At 39.5% G+C, this 21,170-nt stretch overlaps 1 protein-coding gene across 1 annotated transcript in view; it reads left to right on the top strand.

The window, feature by feature from the left end:
* The window catches only part of PTPN18 (protein tyrosine phosphatase non-receptor type 18), a 50,920-nt gene that overhangs the window by 14,742 nt on the left and 15,008 nt on the right, over positions 1-21,170 (top strand). Inside the window, exons 2-10 of the mRNA XM_026684152.2 lie at positions 8,198-8,306; positions 10,979-11,055; positions 12,511-12,606; positions 13,670-13,708; positions 13,847-13,915; positions 15,239-15,301; positions 15,883-16,025; positions 17,862-17,928; positions 19,569-19,646. Of these exons, the coding sequence (XP_026539937.1) occupies positions 8,198-8,306; positions 10,979-11,055; positions 12,511-12,606; positions 13,670-13,708; positions 13,847-13,915; positions 15,239-15,301; positions 15,883-16,025; positions 17,862-17,928; positions 19,569-19,646 (741 nt within the window). The remainder of the gene's footprint in view (positions 1-8,197; positions 8,307-10,978; positions 11,056-12,510; positions 12,607-13,669; positions 13,709-13,846; positions 13,916-15,238; positions 15,302-15,882; positions 16,026-17,861; positions 17,929-19,568; positions 19,647-21,170) is intronic.

Raw genomic sequence — 21,170 nt, forward strand, 5'->3', positions numbered from 1 at the left:
GCCATTCAGTGTATGCTGTTCCTGACTGCATGTTACATTCTGCCAGTATTTGTTGGACTATCTCTGAGGCCTCTGCATAGTCTGCATCTTGGGTCCTGATTAGTGTGGTAGACTCCTGCTTCTATGGATCTGATGCTTAGTGCCTGTTCTTATGCTGCTATAATCAGTGCCTCAGGGATGTCTTCTAGTCCAGCCCTTTTCAGCCATTGGTAGGATTTCCATCTCAGTTATGTGTCAAGGATGCATCCCATGCAGGGTCTTGTCTTGCAATGGCACTTCCTCTGCTTGATCTTCCTCCCACATCTGCTGCTACCTCAGGCATTCTCTCAGAAACTCATATTCTGATACCATCTTACTGATGTACTCATGGATGCTCTGGGTTTCACCCATGATGGTGGCTTTGAAACTCACCACCACTCTGACCACCTTCTTTCCATCTGGAGTACAGACTCTGGGTGTTGGACTTGGGGTGAAAACCTCCATACATTGTGAGAAGCTTCCAGATCTTCACATCAGAAGTTTCCAAGTCCTTCTTTGGCCAGCTCACTGTACCGGCAGAGTATCTGATGCATATTGATGGCATGGAACTTGTTCTACTCTTAAGTATCCTCCACAGGACTTGTCTGATCCTTTGGTGGATGTTGCTCTCTTCCTTGCCTCCTCATCATGGTTCCCATGTGATAATAGGATACCAAGATATTTGTAACTTGTCTGTATGTCTGCTATGTGACCTTCTGGTAGTTCCATCCCATCAGTCTTAACTACTTTCCCTTTCTTGACTACAGTCCAGCTATACTTCTCTAGTCCAAATGATATCTTGATGGCCTCACTGTAGATCCATGTCAGGTGGATCAGCGAGTTGATTTCTTATTTGTTCTTTGCATACAACTTGATGCCATCCATGTAGAGGAGATGCTGATGGTAATTCAACCCTTGAACTTGTACCCATATCCAGGGATTATCTGGCTGAGGGGGTTCAAGCCTATGCAGCAGAGACAGTGCATCACCTTGACAGTCACTTGTGTGGGGTGTCTTGTGTTAACTTCTAAGGTTTCCTTCCACAGTCCCATTGAATTCTAGAGAAAGGTTCTTAGTATCCTGTTGTATAGCACCAGACATTCACAGTTCCATGTGTGTGGCATTGAGTCATAGGCTTTCCTGTAGCCACTCCAGGCTGTGCTCAGATTAGTCTCTGTAGACCGTAAGCAACTGATGTTTTGAGCTTCTGGTGTTGTTTCCAATGCCTATTTGAGAGATGCTCATATACTGGCCCACATGGTCTGTAGCTCATTCACTATAATGCTTGATAGGACTTTCCATGTTGTTGGGAGGTAAATTAATGGCTGGTGCTATTCCTTTGTGGGGGGGTCTTTCATGGTCAGCACTGCTCTTCCCTGGGTTAGCCAGAGTGGTGAGTGTCTACTGCTAGCAGCTGGTTCATCTGTGCTGCTAGGCATTTATGCACTGCTATTGGTTTCTTTTGCCAGTAGGTGGCGATCGTGGCTGTCCACCTCTTCATGTTGGATGTCTCCTTCTGTGATGATAACTGGTTCCTATTCTGGGAGATTGCTGTGATCTGCTGTCAGGTCCTGCAGCCACTTTCCACTGGTGTTATATATCTTCTCTTTTTCCATAGGTTCTTTCAATGTTATTCAGTTTCTGTTGTTGGTGGCTCTGCTGGTACTATGTTATTGCATTGCAATTGTGAGTACATATTGGATGGTTCTTTGGAAAGCACAGCATTGATCTTCTTCTCCTGTGCTTCTCTAGTGTATCTCCATACCCTGGTAGCCAGTGCCATGAGCCTTTGTTTAGCAGTCTTAAGGCCTTCAAATAGAGTCAGGATAATGTATTTTTCAGTTTCTTAGTCTTTTTCCTAATCTTCACATTTTTCTGTAATTCCACCAACTGGCTAACCTCTCTCCATGTTGCCTTGATCTTTATTTATTTATTTATTTATTTGATTTGCCAATTGTTTACAAGATAATAAGTATAAGTGTATACATAGTTGTGAATACATGAAATGGGTACATATAAGAAAAATAAAAGAATAAGAGAAACAATAGGACAGGGATGGTAGGCACGTTGGTGCGCTTATGCACGCCCCCTACAGACCTCTTAGGAAAGGGGTGAGGTCAATAGTAGACAGTCTAAGGTTAAAGTTTTTTTTTTTTTTTTAAACAAGTTTTATTAATTTTTAAAACACACAAATTATCATTATTCATTACATGTTTAAACCTTTTTCCATTGTAAATTTAACAAGTCAGATAAATTATGATTCTGTTTTAAACCATTTCCATATAATATACCAAAACCTCTTATTCAATTTCTCTTTACTTCTCTTTACTCTTATTCAATATCATTATTATTATTTCATCTGATTCTTTCTGACTTAGTTACCATTATTCTCATTCTATATTTCTACAAGTTTTTACCAATTCTCCCCCAAAAAGACATATACACACAACACACAAAACATAAAAAAATATCTTTTTGGAAAGTAACTTGGACCCAGGTGTCTCTCTCTTCATGGACTTCAATTATATTCATGCTCATCTTACATATCATTACTTATTTTATTTACCATTCTAAGCCTTCTATATTAACTTCTCCACATATTTCACACTTCTTAATTCTACCTTAATTAATCATCTTAGTTTAAATCATTATATTTGTATCTTTTGTCCATTTTTTATCATCCCTTTGCCTCATCCCTTATGAAAAAAAAAAGAAAATCAGTTTCTCCTGAAATCATTAATCAGAGTATGATGCCTTTCTATCTCCCCTAAGTTAATCAAATTAATCTTTAAAATAATATCTAATACCCAATCAGATTTTGCTTGGTACATTCTATCTAACTAATACATCCAACACAATTAAGTGCATAATTAGAGAATAAATCCAAATATTAAAAAGAAATACTATAATAAAAATTTTATAATAACATCAATACCATAATTTTATTAAACTCTTTAATTAAAACAATATTCTAAACCTCTCCTATTATTAAGTTTTAAAACCAATCATTTTTAAACATTTTAACATTTTAATCTCTTATCAACTCTTAAACCATTGCAATACTACCATCTCATCTTATGTACCTTGCAAAATCTTTTTTTTTAAAAAAAAATTATACTTTATCCATTATCCATAAAAATTCCTTTTTTCCATTTAATTTCAAAACATTGTAGCTTTTCTCCACCTTTTCCCTTTCTTTCTTTTCCCAACAAACCTTTCTACCCCCTTCTTCTAGCCTCTGCCTTACCGGCTTCCCTTCTCTGTCGTATTTCTTTTCCCCTTTGTTTACAATCATCATATTGGTTTTGCACTTTATTTTCCCTTTCTTAAATGTTTTTTAGATCTTAAGTCCTTAAATCCTTTAGTTTTCTTCTTTTCTCTTCTTTTCTTTTCTTTCTCTCTTCCTTTTTCTGGATCAAATTCTAAGATTCATTAAAGATGGCTCCTTCCTTTCTTTCTTGTTCCTCTGCTGTCTTCATCTGTTGTAATTTTTGTTGATAATTAGTAAGCGCCATTTCTAAGAAAAGGAAAGCTTCTTCCACACCATTTCTTAGTTCCTCAACAGAAAGAGCCATTATAAATCTTTTCTTTTCTTTTCTCCTTCTTTCTTCTTACAACAACCAGAATATTCAAAAGAAAATAAAAAAGATAAAACAGTCCCAAAGTTATCAATCAGTCCAAACCAAGGCAGAGTTCTCACTTTCTCCTTCTGGGGTAATATCAATCAAAGAGAAAGAAAGTCCAAATCTGTTTAAAATCTTATTACAATATATTCTAGTCTTCAAATCCTTAAGGCATCTGCTCCAACAAATCTTAGCATACAAATATTTTCTTTTTAATCCTCTCTCTTCCCACTCATCGCTTAAAACCAATTTCCACCTAAAAAATAGGTTTCTTAATATCCAGTTATTTATTCCGTGGAGGAAAGAGGGAAAGCTATCCTTTCAGCACCTTCAAGCAGCCGCTTTTTCCTCTTCTGGCAGGTATTATTCAGAAAGTCATACTTTTCAGGAATTTTATTAAATATGTCTTAGAGTCCTAGGAGCCAAGAAAAACTTTCTCCTCTCAATCACTTTCTCCACTTCCTCCTGCGCATTCTTACCCGGCTGCCAGCTTCTTTGTGGCGGCCATTACGGACCGCCGCTGCACCGTCCTGGGAAAAGGGGTTCTGCCGGCCAGGGAGGGGTCTGCAACACCCCAGTCCCTTCTCCGGATCCCCCTACCTTCAGCTGCCCCTGCAGGGCAGCCTAGCTCCGTACCCGTATGGGTCGGAGCCCCAAAAACGACTAGCGCGGCAGGGATCGCGCAGCTTCGCAAATCCCTGCCGCTCGTGAGGCCGACAAACCGGAACCTAAGGTTAAAGTTTTTGGGGTTTGGGGAAGAGACTACAGAGTCGGGTAGAGTATTCCAGACATTGACCACTCTATTGCTGAAGTCGTATTTCCTGCAATCAAGTTTGGTGCGGTTTACTTTGAGTTTGTATCTATTGTGTGCTCTTGTGTTGTTATGGTTGAATCTGAAGTATTCATTGACAGGTAGGACATTGCAATGTATGATTTTATATACCATGCTTAAGTCAGACCGAAGACGGCGTAATTCAAGGTTTTCTAGTTCTAGAATTTCAAGTCTGGTGGCATAAGGTATTCTACAACGAGTAGAAGAGTGGAGAACTCTTCTTGTGAAATATTTCTGGACTTTCTCAATTGTGTTAATATCAGATACGTAATGAGGGTTCCAGACTGATGAACTGTATTCGAGTATTGGTCTAGCAAATGTTTTGTATGCTCTGGTTAGTAGTGTGATATTACCAGAGAAAAAGCTACGTAGGATTAGGTTAACAACTCTTAATGCCTTTTTGGCTATGTAGTTGCAGTGGGCTCTAGCACTTAGATCATTAGAGGTGAGTATTCCAAGGTCCTTTACAGAGCTTGGGTCATCAACAAGATCTTGGCTATTCAGCTTGTATTTTATTTTCTGATTTTTTTGCCAATATGTAGGACAGAGCATTTATTTGTTGAGATTTGAAGTTGCCATTTGTTTGACCATTCAGATACATAGTCAAGATCTTTTGTAGGGTAGCAGTATTGTCTGTGGTATTGAACAGCTTTACATCATCAGCGAAGAGAACGCAATTGCTCTTAATATGATCACAGAGGTCGTTTATGTAGAGTATGAAGAGAGTTGGTCCTAGAACACTGCCCTGGGGGACACCACTATTGACAGGTACTGGATTTGATAGGACGCTCCCGATTTTGACCATTTGTTGTCTGTTTGACAGGAATGCTTCTATCCAGTTATTCAGTTGTCCAGAGATACCATAGGATTTTATTTTTAGGAGTAGTTTGTCGTGTACCACTGAATCAAAGGCTTTACAGAAGTCTATGTAGATTGCGTCTATTGCTTTGCCTTGGTCGAGTTGTGTCGTCCATATGTTTTTGCAGTGTAAGAGTTGCAGATAACAGGATAGTTTTTTCTGAAACCAAATTGTTTATTGGAGAGTAGGTTGTTTGTCTCTAAGTGGAGGATGATGGATTGGTTAATAATTGATTCCATGACTTTACAGGTGACGCAGCATAAGGAGATTGGCCTGTAATTTTCAACTAGGCTTGGGTCTCCCTTTTTGAAGATGGGGATGACTGTGGCTTGTGACCATAGGTTAGGCAAGGAGCTGGTCCTGAAAGATTTTTCAAAGATTATGCTTAGAGGTTTGGCTATGGCAGTGGATAGCTTTCTTAAGAAGTAGGCACATATTCCATCCGGTCCAATAGATAGAGATGGTTTTAGATTGCGTAGTGATTTTTTAACATTGTCTTCTGTGAAATCGATATGTATTAGATCATTGTTGTTATCTGTGGTATGGCTAGGAAATACTGGGCATGATCCATTGCTGTTTACAAATACTGAGCCGAAGAATGTGTTAAAGAGGTTGGCTTTAATGGTGTCGTCGTTGCAGTCTTTACCATCAGGTCCTATCAAGGGAGGGATGGACCTTGAGTCTTTTAGTTTGTTGTTTACAAAATTGTAAAAAGCACGGTGGAATTGGTGCTTAGAAGGTTTTCCTCTTGTTTAATGTGATAATTGGTGCATTCGGTCTTTATCTGGTGGCATAAATTTTTGTATCGGTTTTGAAATTGGCAACGTGACCAGATTTGTTTTTCCGCCAGAGTGATCTCTTTTTGGATTGAAGTTTTCTTATTGATATGGGTAATCTGCTTTTTTGTTTTGTCTTAGCCTCTAACCTCTTTTTCTGGAAGTGGGGTGGGAGGGTAGGGTTGTACTGCTTCTTGGTTGTGTAGCTGGGATGTGTAGCTAGTTTGCCTCTTGTGGTACACCCTGGATAGTGCAACAACGTGAACTAAATGAACTACCGTAGCAACAGAGGGCAGTCAGACTATTGCGTAGACTTTCCTGGCTCTCAAAATCCATAGCAAAAAACAAAACAAAACAAAAAACCATATGCTAAATAAATAAAAAAATTGTGTAGCCAAGCATCTCCAGGATTACAGTGGCTGTAGCGTATATCAGATGATTGGTTTGTGTTACGGTCATAGTAGGGATTGTTGTGAGGACCCTATTGGCATCTTCTAGCATACTATCTGATGGACCGTCTCTGCTGAGCCTTGGTAATCAGCCTCGAGAGTCAATTGTAGCTAATTTATAAATGATCTTATGCCTCATGTCAGTTGCTGTGCTCTGTAGAGGTAGTCTTTGGCATATGACCACAATTGAGCCCAAAATTTCCATTGCTAAGCCAGGCAGTTGTTAAGTGAATTTTGCCCCATTTTATGACCCTTTTTGTCACAGTTGTTAAGTGAATCACTGTACTTGTTAAATGAATCGTGTAGTTGTTAAGCAAATCTGAATTCCCCCATTGATTTTGCTTGTTGGAAGCCAATGGGAAGGTTACAAATGGTGATCACATGACCCAGGACAGTGCAATGGTCATAAATACATGCCAAGTGCCTGAATTCTGATCATGTGACCATGTGGAAGCTGCAATGGTTGTAAGTGTAAAAAAAACTATCACAGGTCATTTTTTTTCAGTGCCGTTGTAACTTTGAATGGTCCCTAAATAAATGGTTATAAGTTGAGGAGCACCTGCAATGGAGAAGATGGCAATGACATATCTCCAGTTGTGGTAGAAGCTTGCTCTTCACTAAGTTGAAGCGTTAAGTAACTAGCTGTTTCTCAGTTAGTGTGGATACAGGTTGTTAGGAATGTAAGTCACCTAACAGTTAGTTGGATTGGAAAATATATAAACCAGGATAGACGTTTTAATACTGTCTCTTTAAGGGAATACTAAAATTGTAATTGGGTGTGGTTCCTCAAATGGCCATAAGATGGAGCTAGAAACCTGGGTTGTCCTGTTCTCTTGTTGCTGAGAGTGTTGCCGTTCCTATTGACTGTTGCTGATCATAGTTGGATTTGATGTAAGTCTGTTACTGAACTGTTTTTGATACTGGACTTTGTTATTGGATTATCCCTGGACTGAAAACTGACTGCTTTAACCGTGAATGACTTGGACTGTGTTTGGACTTTGCTTAACAGTTTTACTGGAAGTAAAAACCTACATTTTACTATACAGTATGGCTGTATGTTGTGTGTGTGTTATTCTTCACTACTCTCACTACGTCTCCCTGTGTGCGCTCATTCTCCTAACGGGGAATTACCTCAACACAGGTCTTCTGTCATCCATAGGTCCCTCATATGTTTCATTTAGCCTCTCTCATTGGTTGCTACTTCTGCTGTTGAATAGGATTCCATCAGTTCCAGTTCCTGTCTTGTCCATGCATGATTTGTTCTAGTAGCCCACATTATATCCTCAGATTGTCTTTGTTCTCCAATATCTGTTGAGGGCCTTGTTGAATCTGGACAATGTCCAAGTCGGCATGACACTCCTAGTTTGTGTCAGTTTCATATTCTGAGGTAGGCCGGAGAAGTTCAGGGGCCTTTGCCCATGGATGCCTAATGGTAAGGTAGGTACCAGCCAGAACCCTGGTCTCCTGCATCAAAGATGGCATTCTAACCATTATACTATCCATATGTGTGTGTGTGTGTGTGTGTGTGGTCTTTCAATAGTGTTCTATTTTTTTTCTACCTTGGAGGCTAGATATTAAGTTTAAAAAGCAGAACAGAATGACCTGAAATAAATAAAATGAAAATTAATCTCTCTTGCCAGGAAATCAAGGCCCGAACTTTAGCATTTCGGCAACAGCAGGCCATTTCAACCGAGGCTGGGTGCAACAAGGAGAATATCAAGAAGAACCGTTACAAAGACATCCTACCCTGTGAGTTTAAAAAGAATGGAGGTCTCCCTTCCCAAGGCCAGTTTCCATCCCTAGCCTGGAGGACTAATCCGGCCTTTTCAGCAATCGCTCTACCTGGTCTATCTTATTCTTCAGCTTGGAGCACTCCACCCCAGGGACAATTTGACTGACACACAGCTGCTCTTTTCCAGCAAAAGAATGGCCTAGTGCTCTCTTCACTGATTTTGCAGCTGCAGTTTTGGGGTCCATTTCAGGGTGGTAAAAGAATGTTGTAACGACGAGGCAGTCGAGTTGTTTTATCATGAACAACTGAATCATGATGATCTTTATTGGAGTCTAGTCTTGCATTTATACACATTTTTAATTATCCTCCATCATTGGATAACTTTGGTTACTGCTTAACTTTTGTTACTGTTTTGCACAGTAATCCATACAATTAATTATCTCTAGTTAAAGTCTAACATATGTTTACTTCCTCTTTCTAATCCTCCTTTAGATTAGTGACTTTGTTTGCCTGAGTTGTATTTGCTTGGAAACATTCTGAGGTTTGCTATCCGAGATTGGAACATTCCTGCAATTACAACTCTACAAAAGAATTCTTAGGTCCACCAATCAGGAGCTTTGTAGCTCTATAATCAGGTGTAGTAGCATGGTTATCTAAAAATCTACTGATAACTTGGGAGGAAAAACACAATAGAAGGTTTGCCACTGGCAGCAATGTGTCAACTCATAAAACATTCCTATGCCTGTTTTAGTAGTTGCCAAAAAAAGGGGGGGAGGGGGAAGGAAATCTGGAAGAGTAGTGCAGCAAAGCGAAAGTACATTCCAACTCTTACCTTTAAAAGATTGCAACTAAAATACCAGAGTTTTGCCTGAGAATATATTTAATTGGAGAACATGAATGATGACACCCAGCCCATGAACATGCTCAATTGGAGAATCTGATTTATGAGACACCCAGGTGGGAGGGGGGAAATAGAGTCATAGGTGACTGTAAATTACGTATGCCAGAGTTGGCTTCATATAGGGCAGTGCCAGTATGTCGCCTCTAATATATCCTTTGAAGTTTTTTGAAGTTTGGCTCGAGAATCATGATTTAATTAGAGCGATTGCTGGAATCCTGACACAATGGTTATGAGTGCAATAAATATTGTCCCTCGCTAATATTTTTACATTTCCCATCACAACTTTGCTATTTTACTTGGAATACTGGGGACCTGGTATCTCTTTTAAAAAAAAGTATATACCTAAAAAGGAAGACAAATATACATATATTAGCCCATCAAGGAATCAAGCATGGAATTAATCAGAATTGTTATTTATTTAATTCGTTATTTGGTAATTTATATAAGCTGGCTTTCATCTACAGCAGTGGCAAATTGACAACTTTAAGATGGGTGGACTTCAACTCCCAGACTCTTGGGAGCAAGCTGGCTAGGGAATTCTGGGAGTTGAAGTCCACCCATCTTAAAGTTGCCAAGGTTGAAAAACACTACTCTAGACCAGGAGGTGTCAAACTCATGGCCCTCAGGCCAGATGTGTCACATGCTGGCCCCCGGTTTAGTGAAGGGGAAGAAAGTTGCGATATATTACGTTAGGACAATGTGACGCCACAAATTTGACAACCCTGCTCTAGCCATTCAAGGTGATGTACATAATATTCCCGATTATGTTTTCACCCACAGTAACAACTCTATGACGTAAATAGGAATGAGAGAGAGGGCTGGTTGAAAGTTACTAGTGAATGTCCATGGCTCTCCAGTCAAGTGCTACCTCTGAACTACTATATCACAGTGGCCTGAGAAGCAACTGTCACAGGAGTACCCTTGATGACATAACTGCGTGTTAGAATCCCTAGCCATTTTGATTTCTTTAAAAAAAGGAATGGCTTAAATCAGGGGTCCCCAACCACCGGTCCGCGGACCGGTACTGGTCCGTGGAACAAGTCCTACCGGGCCGCTGGTTTGCTGGGTGCCGCCATCTTGTTTTGATGAAAAAGTGCTTCCGGTGAGCTTTTCCAGGTAGAAAGCTCACCGGAAGCACTTTTTCATCAAAACAAGATGGCGGCGCCCAGCTGATGCCGGTACCGGGCCGCGCCATAAAAAAGGTTGGGGATACCGGGCCGCGGCATAAAAAAGGTTGGGGATCACTGGCTTAAATGATTCAGCAGTGGCCACCACATCAACTTTTTTGGGGGGGGGGAGGAGGGAGACTTCCACGATATAGTTTTCCATATTAGACGAAAAATGATAGATGCATAAGACAAACTCTGCAACTTTCATTCTTATGTCCACTGTTAGGAATAAAGTATATAAGGGTGAAGTTTATGTCATAATGTCTTGGTGCATGTTTCATGGCTTCTGTGCACATACTCTCAGATGCTTATAGTTGTGCATTTAATTATACTGAAAATACATGGTGTCAATTAATGTAGCCTCCTCCAACCTGAGTGCTTTCTGCATGCATGGACCAACTCCCCAAACTCTCAGCATTAACCATGTGGCTTGGGTGTTCTGGCAGTTGATATTTACACATTGCCTAGTTCATGGAAGATTAACATAACTAATCCAGTGTTTTAAACCTGAGGAAGGAAGCCATCTTTCTCATCTATTCCCAGACCCCTTTTCTCCATTGCTGTCCTGGTCCGTGACTGTTCTCCATGACACTAAGTTCTAATTGTGCTTCTCTTACAGATGACCAAACCAGAGTTGTTGTGAATTTACTAGCAGAAGAATGCCAAGCAGATTACATCAATGCCAGTTTCATTCAGGTAACAGATACTCTACAGCCATTAAATAGCAGATCCCTAAAGCAAAATTTATCAGATTTCTCAGAGCTGGGCAACTGGTATCTCATCATTCAAGATTAAAACTGAAAGCACAAGTTGGTTGATCTTATTATAGCCTATAAAATTTATTTGGGGAGAGCATCTTCAGCAGTGTGTCTGCAAGAACCAAAGATTAGGGTGTAGTCTGTGACCTGAAGGAAAGAGCCTAGAACAGGCAGTCAGCCAGGGAAGCTAATCAATAATCATTCTAATAATGATTGCTTTGTTGTGGCTTTACTATGGAAGGTTTCCATACCCACTTCCTGAATGCCTCCATTTGAGGCAAACAAGAAGAGGCAAGAATAGCACAATATCAGGCAGAGATACAACATGCAGCATCTTCTAATGTTAGTCTTGCTTCTATGCTTTTATTTTTCAAGATACACTGGCAGCTCTCTTGTGGTATGCTAATACACACTACTACCACTCAATATGAGAACTACTGTATCAGAAAATGTCAGTGACTCTTCATACAGTCCAGAAAAATGTCATTTTGAAAACATGGTTACACATTTGCATTTAAGGGCCATGCATAAATGCACAATCGTGCCTACCGTCCGGGGATTCAAAATTTTTAACAACTGGTTCTGTGGGCAAGGCTTAGGTGGTGGGTGTGGCTTGGTAGTCATGTGACTGGGTGAACATGGCTTGGTGGTCATGTTATTGGCTGGGTGTGGCCAACTCAATATCATTCACATCGAGGCACACATCTCCTTGCCTGGCCTCTCATGACTGTGGGGATGCTGCAACAGTCGTAAGTGTGAAAAATGGTCATAAGTCACTTTTTTCAGTGCCATTGTAACTTTAAATGGTCACTCCACACAAGCAAAGTACCACCAGAGACATTCCTGAGACAGGAAGTCTAGTCCTGCCAAGAATGTAATAAAGGTTAACAGAGAGGCAGTTTCTGTAAGCAACACCAGAATGTTTCCTTCCTGCCTTCCTTACAGGATTAGGCCAGTAATTTCTTCTAACAACCGGTTCTCCGAACTGCTTAGAATGTTAACAACCAGTTCTAGCGAATAGGTGCGAACTGGTAGAATCCCACCCCGCTACCGTCCCTGTCCTATTGTCCCCATTTATTCATACTTATTTCCTGTATTTATACTTATTCCTATTATCTTGTAAGTGATTGACAAATAAATAAATAATAAATAAATAAATAAATTCCCCGTGAATTGCTACAGTGGTATCTATACAAGGATTCTACTTCTACAGAAGTAAAGCCCTTTTAAGAAATCAATTCAATTTCCATATTTTTCACATGAATATACATTAATTGGCTCTATTTGCATGGTAATAATTAAATGACCCAAATAAAGGACAAAAGTGAGTTTTTGAAAATAAATAAATAAATCTAAAGGGCAGCTGACGCCTTCCATTTTGTCCTCCTCACAGGGTGTGGACAACAAGAGATGTTACATTGCTACTCAGGGGCCTCTTGCCCATACAGTGCTTGATTTCTGGCGTATGATTTGGCAATACAAAGTGAAGGTACGTTGTAACACGGGATTGCAGAGGCAGTGACTGAACTCAAGGCAGAATCTGAAAGGAGAACGGGATTGCCTAAGTTATAACTTTTCCCTCAGGGTCCTGGTAAAAATGGCAGACGTGTCCAGGGTGGTGGGGGTGAGGAGGGGATTACTGCTGCTATAAATACCCATTGAGAAACAATATATATTTCTCAATACCCATTGAGAAACAATATAGTCATCCAAAATAGAAGAGAGTAGAATAGAATAGAATAGAATAGAATAGAATAGAATAGAATAGAATAGAATAGAATAGAATAGAATAGAATAGAATAGAAATTCTTTATTGGCCACACAAATTACTTGTGTGTCCAATCACAAGGAAAAAGTTTGCATACCCAATAGCACAGGATTTTAAATAGGAAAAAAGGAAAAGGGATTGAGGTATTCTGAGAAGCCCACAACCCTTATAATGTATAGAATTGCCAAAGAGAGAACTGGCTTGGTGCCGGTGTTTCTGATGAAAAAGATTTTTTAAAATTTTATTTCACTGAGAGAATGGTAAGATAAGGTAAAAACGTGTGTTGTTTCCAATATCATCTGATCAACTTTGAGAATTGCTCCAGAAAGGATCCTTCCACTCTGAGAGTTCTCCTGCCTTCCTCTATATCAGGGGTGGGATTCAACCGGTGTTACTACCGGTTCAGTGAGAGTGTGGTTTGTGCGTGCGCACATCAGACGCGTGCTGTGCGTGTGTGTAAAACATTTGCAAAATGCTGCCCAGAAAACACTGCACGCAGGTATGCAGCATTTAAAAATCCTCTTCTTTCCTGCTTTTTCAACCTCAGCTGTACCGTGCAAAGCAGGTGAGGTTGAAAAAGCAGGATATAAAGGACAGCCAAGAGCTCAGGTGGGTGAGTGGGCCAAACAAACAAGCAAAAGGTCATTGCAGCAAACCGGTTCTGTGTCTGCTGCTCTTCAGAGCTACTGGTTCTATAGGACTGGACCTGTAGCATCCGACCCTGCTCTACATGCTGGTTATCATAAATTAGAAAGGCGGTTTTTGACAATGTCTCTCTTTGCAGGTGATTGTCATGGCTTGCCGGGAAGTAGAAATGGGCAAGGTAAGAGCTAGTAACAGAGGAACAGTATTGGGAAGCAGGGAAGCTTCCTTCTGCTTCCCTTCAGGCTTGTGGCTTGATGGGGAAAATAATGTCGGAATTTTAGCTAACCTCCTTTCTTTCTTTTAAAAAAAAAATCAGAAAAAGTGTGAACGTTACTGGCCTTCTGCAGAGGAAGCCTTGCATTTTGGACCCTTCTCTGTGGCACAGGTGAGATGATTATATCTGGGCAGGCAGCAAGCAATGTGAGGAGGAGGAATTCAAGCCATAGCAAGCTCTGTTGCTTCTAAGTCTAGCAGAGACATCTGCACCGCTCACCACAGCTTGATTAAGGATCGAGGTTTCTCGTTCAGAAATTCTGGAAATGTAATTAAGAGTGAAAGAAATTAGATCAAGCCAGTCCAGCATTTAGACAGCCAGATAGAAGTTCTCAGGTAGGTCATTAAAAAAGATGGTCATTCCTGGTCTGCTCATTGGAGTTTCAAGGCTGAATTTAGAGCATTTACAAGAAGTCTAATAATACCCAAAGTTGGGTATTGAGAATACCTTGAACAACCTCCAAAACAGGAGATGCATGCTTGGCAGGGCTTACTAATATCTATGTTGAGTCCAGTCATGGTTGAGGGCTGAATCTTCAAACTACCACTAACTATTCAAATTACTATTAACTATTTAATTACTCTCACTCCCAGGGCATTGTAGGAAACTTAAACTGTAAAACAGAAGTTCAGTCCATAGCAGCCTGTTGCTATGACCCACAGCAGAAAGGAGATCCATTACATGGGGCTTTGACAAGTCTGCTTTTAAATTTAAAGCCAGGCCTATTTAGATAAAAGCTGTTATTAAACCCACCCCTGATTCAGGTTTCCCTTCCCTACTGCTCTTTAAATGCATTGAACTACCAATTGCCATTGTAGAGTAAGTGACGCAATACTTTCCAGACCTAAGTTAATTTATGACCATCCATTTCTTGGTGAACTGAATGACATACGTGCTACTGTTGAGCAGAGGATCAATTGTCTTGTTACATAACTTCCTTACAGATCTTTCACTGTTGTATCTATGCTTAAGCATAATTGACTGGAGTTATTCAATCTGGGCTGCAGAAATCTCAAATGCTGTCGGAAATCTACTCCCATTAAATGGCAGCAAAAGAATTTTTTTTTAAACTCTCAACTCTTTCCTCTCTAGGGTTTATTTGGATGTTTGCAACCCTATAAATGAGGGAATAGAAATATCACTAAGACTTATATACTGCTTTACAGTGCTTTACAACCCTCTCTAAGCGGTTTACAGAGTCAGCCTATTGCCCCCAACAATCTGGGTCCTCATTTTACCCACCTCGGAAGGATGGAAGGCTGAGTCAACCTTGAGCTTGGTGAGAGTTGAACTGCCAAATTGCAGGCAGCCAGCAGTCAGCAGAAGTAGCCTGCAGTACTGCACTCTAACTACTACGCCACCATGGCTCATGGGAGAATCTCAAAATTCAAACATCATGAGGATTTTGATCCTGTTTTCTTTTCTCTGCCTTAGGTCAAAGAGCAGGAACTCAACCCAGATGTCATTTTGCGGGTACTTACCCTGGCATTTCAGCAGGTGAGCTTTGTATTTTACAGATTCAGATCCAATTCGTTTCTTGAATCTCTCCAGAGTTTGAGATTAGTTGTTTGCACTGCACAAAAGAAAAATGTGATGTTGAGAGAAACACACACACACACACACACTTTCACTTGTAGTCATTCATACAAATCCTAGCCAAACACACACTCTTGTCAAGGAAGACAAACCTGCTAATTTGTTCAAACAAACGCACAGATAAAGAAAACACTGACAAATGTCATTTGCACTTCCACTGGCTCCTTTGACCTCGCAAGATGGCATTATACTATACAGTTGTTGTGTTTAATATTTTTAATACATTTTTTTTTAAGGGGGAGCTTCGTGGGAGGCAAGGCTGCTATTTGAGGGCAGGTTAAAGCTTATGGGTTGCAAACCCCAGTTGTAAAGAGGTCTTTCTAGAATTCCAATTCAATAGTTTAGTGGTTGTACTGTATTTGTGAGATTTGATATGTTTGTGAACCTGATATGTGCTTCTGTACTATTTTATTACATTAAAATGTTAAATGTGGTGTTTCCTCGTTGATTTATAATATAAGGGATTACTTTTCTTATCTCAGGAAGAACGGGTGATTTCCAATTTCCAATATGTGGCTTGGCCAGACAGAGGCATCCCTGATACTTATGGTTACTTCCTCAACATGATTGAGCAAGTGAGATTTAAGCAGGGTGAGGACACCGTACCCATCTGTGTGCACTGCAGGTAGGGGAGGATTTGGTGGCAAGACCCTGTAGAAAGACCGCATTGCTGATTTACTAGTAAACGTAACGATTGAATATGAGGAAACAAGCTTTTTGTAGAATGAATGAATGAATGAATGAATGAATGAATGAATGAATGAATAATTTTTGCACTGAAGATGTGAGCCCTTCAAGGTAATCTAGACAAGAAGCACAATTATGAGTTCCTATTTATATTAACATGTGGGTTCCCAAAGTCTCCTTAACCCCTTCATGAAGTTTCAGATTGTTCATCGACTCCCAAACATTTATTATACTATACTAATTTAGTCATACTACTTTAATAACACTATCAATAATTAAAATGTGAATAATGCCTGTGGTTATCAGCATATGGCATGCCATACCAAAAACTCTTGAATGTCAGTTAGAAAATCTGCGTATTGACAGAATTTCCATCTGCCAAATACAAAAGGCCATATTGCTTGGATCTGCACATAGACTATGCTAATACATTACAACATCCTAAGCTTTTGGGAGTAGGACATTGAGTAGGAAGGCCAACAGTACAGCAGCTAAAACACACTGGCATTTGTGATTTCACATTTTTGTTTACATAATAATATTTGATTGTCCCATCAACCCTTGAGAATTGATCTTGACCACTTTGGAGAATCATGCATTTACAGAATCTTGCAGGACTAAAAGAATTTCTCCTCTCCTTTTACTATTTCTCTCCCTTCATTTCCCCCTCTTTTTATTTTCCAGAAAACCGGGGCGGGGGTGTGGGAATACCATTGCTGTTCTGGGATCATAGTAAAAATTGATTGATTGATTGATTGATTGGGAGAGTCCCTTCTGAAACACTTTCCAAGACCCCCCCTCCTTCTGTGAGATATAATTTATATGACAGTTGTTCCATGTAGCTCTTCTCCTGTTTGTCAAGGTCATTCTCACATACCATGATAGAAGGAGATATGTCAACATCTCCTAGCCTAGGACAACTTGCTGTGGCCAAATCGCCACAGGACAACTCACCATGGGCTACTCACTGCAGGACAACTCATTGCAGGACAAGAGTTACACTAATATCATTAAAATAGTGGAACAGGATAATTAAAGAAAGATGGCAAAGGAGGGACAAAATGAAATGTGAATGATAAAAGTTAAAATATTTTTCAATTATTTTAAATAATTAAATTGAATGATTGAAATGGCCCTGCGGTGATTTGCCCCATGGCGAGTTGTTCTATTCCATGAATTATATATTAGGATGCCTTGAATGGTTTTTTTTCAGTAGTCAAGTCTTACAGCATTCTCATAACATCACTCAGCTCTTCTTTAGCCATTCAAGAGATATAATTGGCATTACTATTTGTTTGTCATTATAATGGTTGGATTTTCTAAAAGATAGTACTATACAGTCAGTAGTGGGGAATTATGTCAACCTTAAATTATGAGAAGATATGGGTAAATAGTGAGGTGGCCAAGGGGAGGCAACTGACAGCAAGCAGTAAAGCAGATTGACTTTAAATCTAAAACAATCAAATCTAAAACAAATGAGGCAAAAATTGTCAAAAATTCCAACACACTCCCTTCAGTGGTATCAACATCTCAACACAGTAACTCTAAATTAATTGCAGATAAAAATTCCACCTTAAATTGCAAAAGAATCCTATGCCCTCATTTAGGGAGAAGATCTAGGCAGACTGCAAAGAATTCCAGAAATATTGGATAAATATCTAATAAACATTCATTGTTGCATTGTAGAATCTGTCCAATCATATTTGCAAGATTCCATGGGAAGTTGTTTTAGATCCTTTCTCACTATTTCCTTCTCCTCTTCCTTTCTTTATAGTGCTGGCTGCGGTCGGACAGGTGTGATCTGTACATTGGATTATGTACGACAGCTGCTGCTTAAAGAGGTACTTGGACCCCACTAAGCAAACTCATCCTCCCCAAAAATAAAGAAGTTGGTTTCTTGGTGAACTGAAACTGACTTTGTGCGTGTGGCTTTTTATATTTATTTCTGGCCTGTGTCTATACTAATATAACATAGAGCCTCCCAGTTACCTTGGGCAATGAGATTCCTACTATCTACTACTATGGAATTATAGTATATAATTTACTGGGAGAACATCGGCTTGGAAAAACCTGAGACAGTTGCAAAAATATTAAGGTATCACATATGATGAGGAAGAAAAGATATTCAGCAATGCATACTGTATGTCTGAAGCACCTGCACATATAGCCCTTTAATATTGCTATGTGCATACACTTCCAAGCAATGAGACATTCCAGGTTGCCACAATTTATTCAGTGTACATTTTCCCTCAGAAGAGATCATAGGCATTGATGGCAATTAGTCACATAAGGCACATTTCTGCATAGCGCGCTTAGCCATGTAGGAGAGGGAAGCCATCAAAATTAAATATCTACTCAAAATCTGGCAGTAGCAGGAAGATCTGTTGGAAAGTCCTCTCGACTATGTATCAGAATGGTCAAACAAATGGCAACTTCAAATCTCAACAAATAAATGCTCTGTCTTACATATTGGCAAAAAAATCAGAAAATAAAATACAAGCTGAATAGTCAAGAACTTGTTGATGACCCAAGCTCTGTAAAGGACCTTGGAATACTCACCTCTAATGATCTGAGTGCTAGAGCCCACTGCAACTACATAGCCAAAAAGGCATTAAGAGTTGTTAACCTAATCCTACGTAGCTTTTTCTCTGGTAATATCACACTACTAACCAGAGCATACAAAACATTTGCTAGACCAATACTCAAATACAGTTCATCAGTCTGGAACCCACATTACATATCTGATATTAGCACAATTGAGAAAGTCCAGAAATATTTCACAAGAAGAGTTCTCCACTCCTCTACTCGTTGTAGAATACCTTATGCCACCAGACTTGAAATTCTAGAACTAGAAAACCTTGAATTACGCCGTCTTCGGTCTGATTTAAGCATGGTATATAAAATCATACATTGCAATGTCCTACCTGTCAATGAATATTTCAGCTTCAACCATAACAACACAAGAGCACACAATAGATACAAACTCAATGTTAACCGCACCAAACTTGATTGCAGGAAATATGACTTCAGCAATAGAGTGTCAATGTCTGGAATACTCATACCCCTCACAGCTCAAAGAGAATTATAACTAAAGGAAATAGTAAAATAGATTAGTGTATGCATACATATATGCTGATAACATCTGTTTGATATGGCACGGTTGAGATCCAGATCCCTTTCTGGTGATGTTCCAGGTAGTCTTTGAAAATGTAATTATTCTCCTAAATCTTGAGGTAGAGTGGTAGTTAATCCATGCAAGATTTGGTTTTGTTTGGCATGGATTTTCTTCTGCTGAACAGATTCCTCTTGTTCTTATACTTTAATGTACTAGCCTTTTATAATTTAAAACATCCAGTTATTAAGTGTTAGGCATTTTTTAAAAAAATTATGCATAAATCTATATATAAAATAATATGTTGAGAAAAAAAGAGTGAGAAAAAAAGAATGTATCTTCATTTGTCAGTTTTTCATTCTTTTTCAGAGGATTTCTCCATACTTCAGCATTTTTGATATAGTCCTAGAAATGAGGAAGCAGAGGCCAGCTATTGTCCAGACCCAGGTGAGTTCCCATAGTCAACTCAAGATATTTGAGTGAGGCAAAATACCAGGACGGCTCTTTTCTTACCTATATAGAAGCTGACTTGACCAGATGGCCTACAAGGTCCCTTCCAACTCTGTTATTCTGTGATTCAGGAGACAAAGGGTATGTCTGCCATAGCTGGGAAGAACAGATTAGCTTAGGGAATATCATGCAGGTATTAAACTAATCTCTGAAAAAACACACTTCCCAATACATTAAGATCTCAGCGGAATGAAATAATTACATTTTACCTGAGTCTAAAGAAAAGTTGAATTCTGAAAATCCTTTATTGCAACCAATAATTATAATAAAGAGCTAAAATAAATGCCCGGTGATAGGCTTGAAAGTATAAGATAGTATAAAATAGTCCACATTTCCCAATAGGAAGCTGTAGCTTATGGAGTGAGAAACTTGAAGAATGCCCCTTCTAAGGGAAATTGCATGGTAACATACTGTATATATTTATTAAAATAATAAGAGAAATTATAAGGGTATTCTTAGAAACACCAGCGGATGGAAGCTAATACTGCCTTCGGGTTCAGTTTTTTCCCTGCTTTCAACCTATGCCTGTTTTACTATGCCTGACAAAACTCAAAGGGAGCCACTGAGAATTGCTACCAAATACAGTACTTGTTTGCATGTAGGTCTACAACTACAGGTAGTCCTTGACTAACAACCATTTATTTAATGGCTGTTCAATGTTACAATAGCACTGAAAAAAGTGACTTATGATTGGTTTTCACACTTATGAACATTGCAGCATCCCAATGGTCACATGATAATGATAATGGTCACATGACAATGATAATGATGACATCACAACTGTCCGAAACATCATCAGTGATTATCAAGCATCAACCATCTCCGCTGATGAAATACTTGACATTTCCCGCATTGGCTGAGAGCTCAAAAACAGAGACGGCTCTGTGGCCCCATGCCTCTGCAGAGTCATTTGCAAAAATGAATCAAGCAAAGGTAAATTCATTTACACTATAAATTCACTCACCAAAACCAACACCAACCATAAGAACCTCCGTTGTCGCCCTGACCTAACCATACAGCAACGTGCCCGCTCCCGTGTACTCCGCACTGAACTCAAAAAACGTCTAGACAATGGAGAGAAGGACCTGTACATTGACTACCATGCTGACTGTATCAAAAGTAAGTCACACAACCCGCAACTCAGCTTTAACCTTCAACCACAACCCTACCTCAACCAATCCACCATCACCCAAGACTAGGCACGCACGCCCCTAACTACCTCAATTCCAACTACTGCTGGCCTTAAATACAAGCTACTCAATGCACGAAGCCTCGCGAATAAAATACCTGAATTTTTCCTCCTACTAAATATGACTAAATTCGACATTATATTTGTCTGTGAAACATGGCTCAATGCATCTCTCCCTGACTCCATTACCACAGTAAGAGACTATCATGTTTACCGATCAGATCGTGAAATTCGTAGAGGAGGTGGTGTTGCTATCTTCTATAAAAAGTCCT

This window comes from Notechis scutatus, chromosome 2, assembly GCF_049901735.1.
Source record: "Notechis scutatus isolate UNSWTSFEM ecotype Mainland chromosome 2, rNotScu1.2, whole genome shotgun sequence".
Taxonomy (NCBI): domain Eukaryota; kingdom Metazoa; phylum Chordata; class Lepidosauria; order Squamata; family Elapidae; genus Notechis; species Notechis scutatus.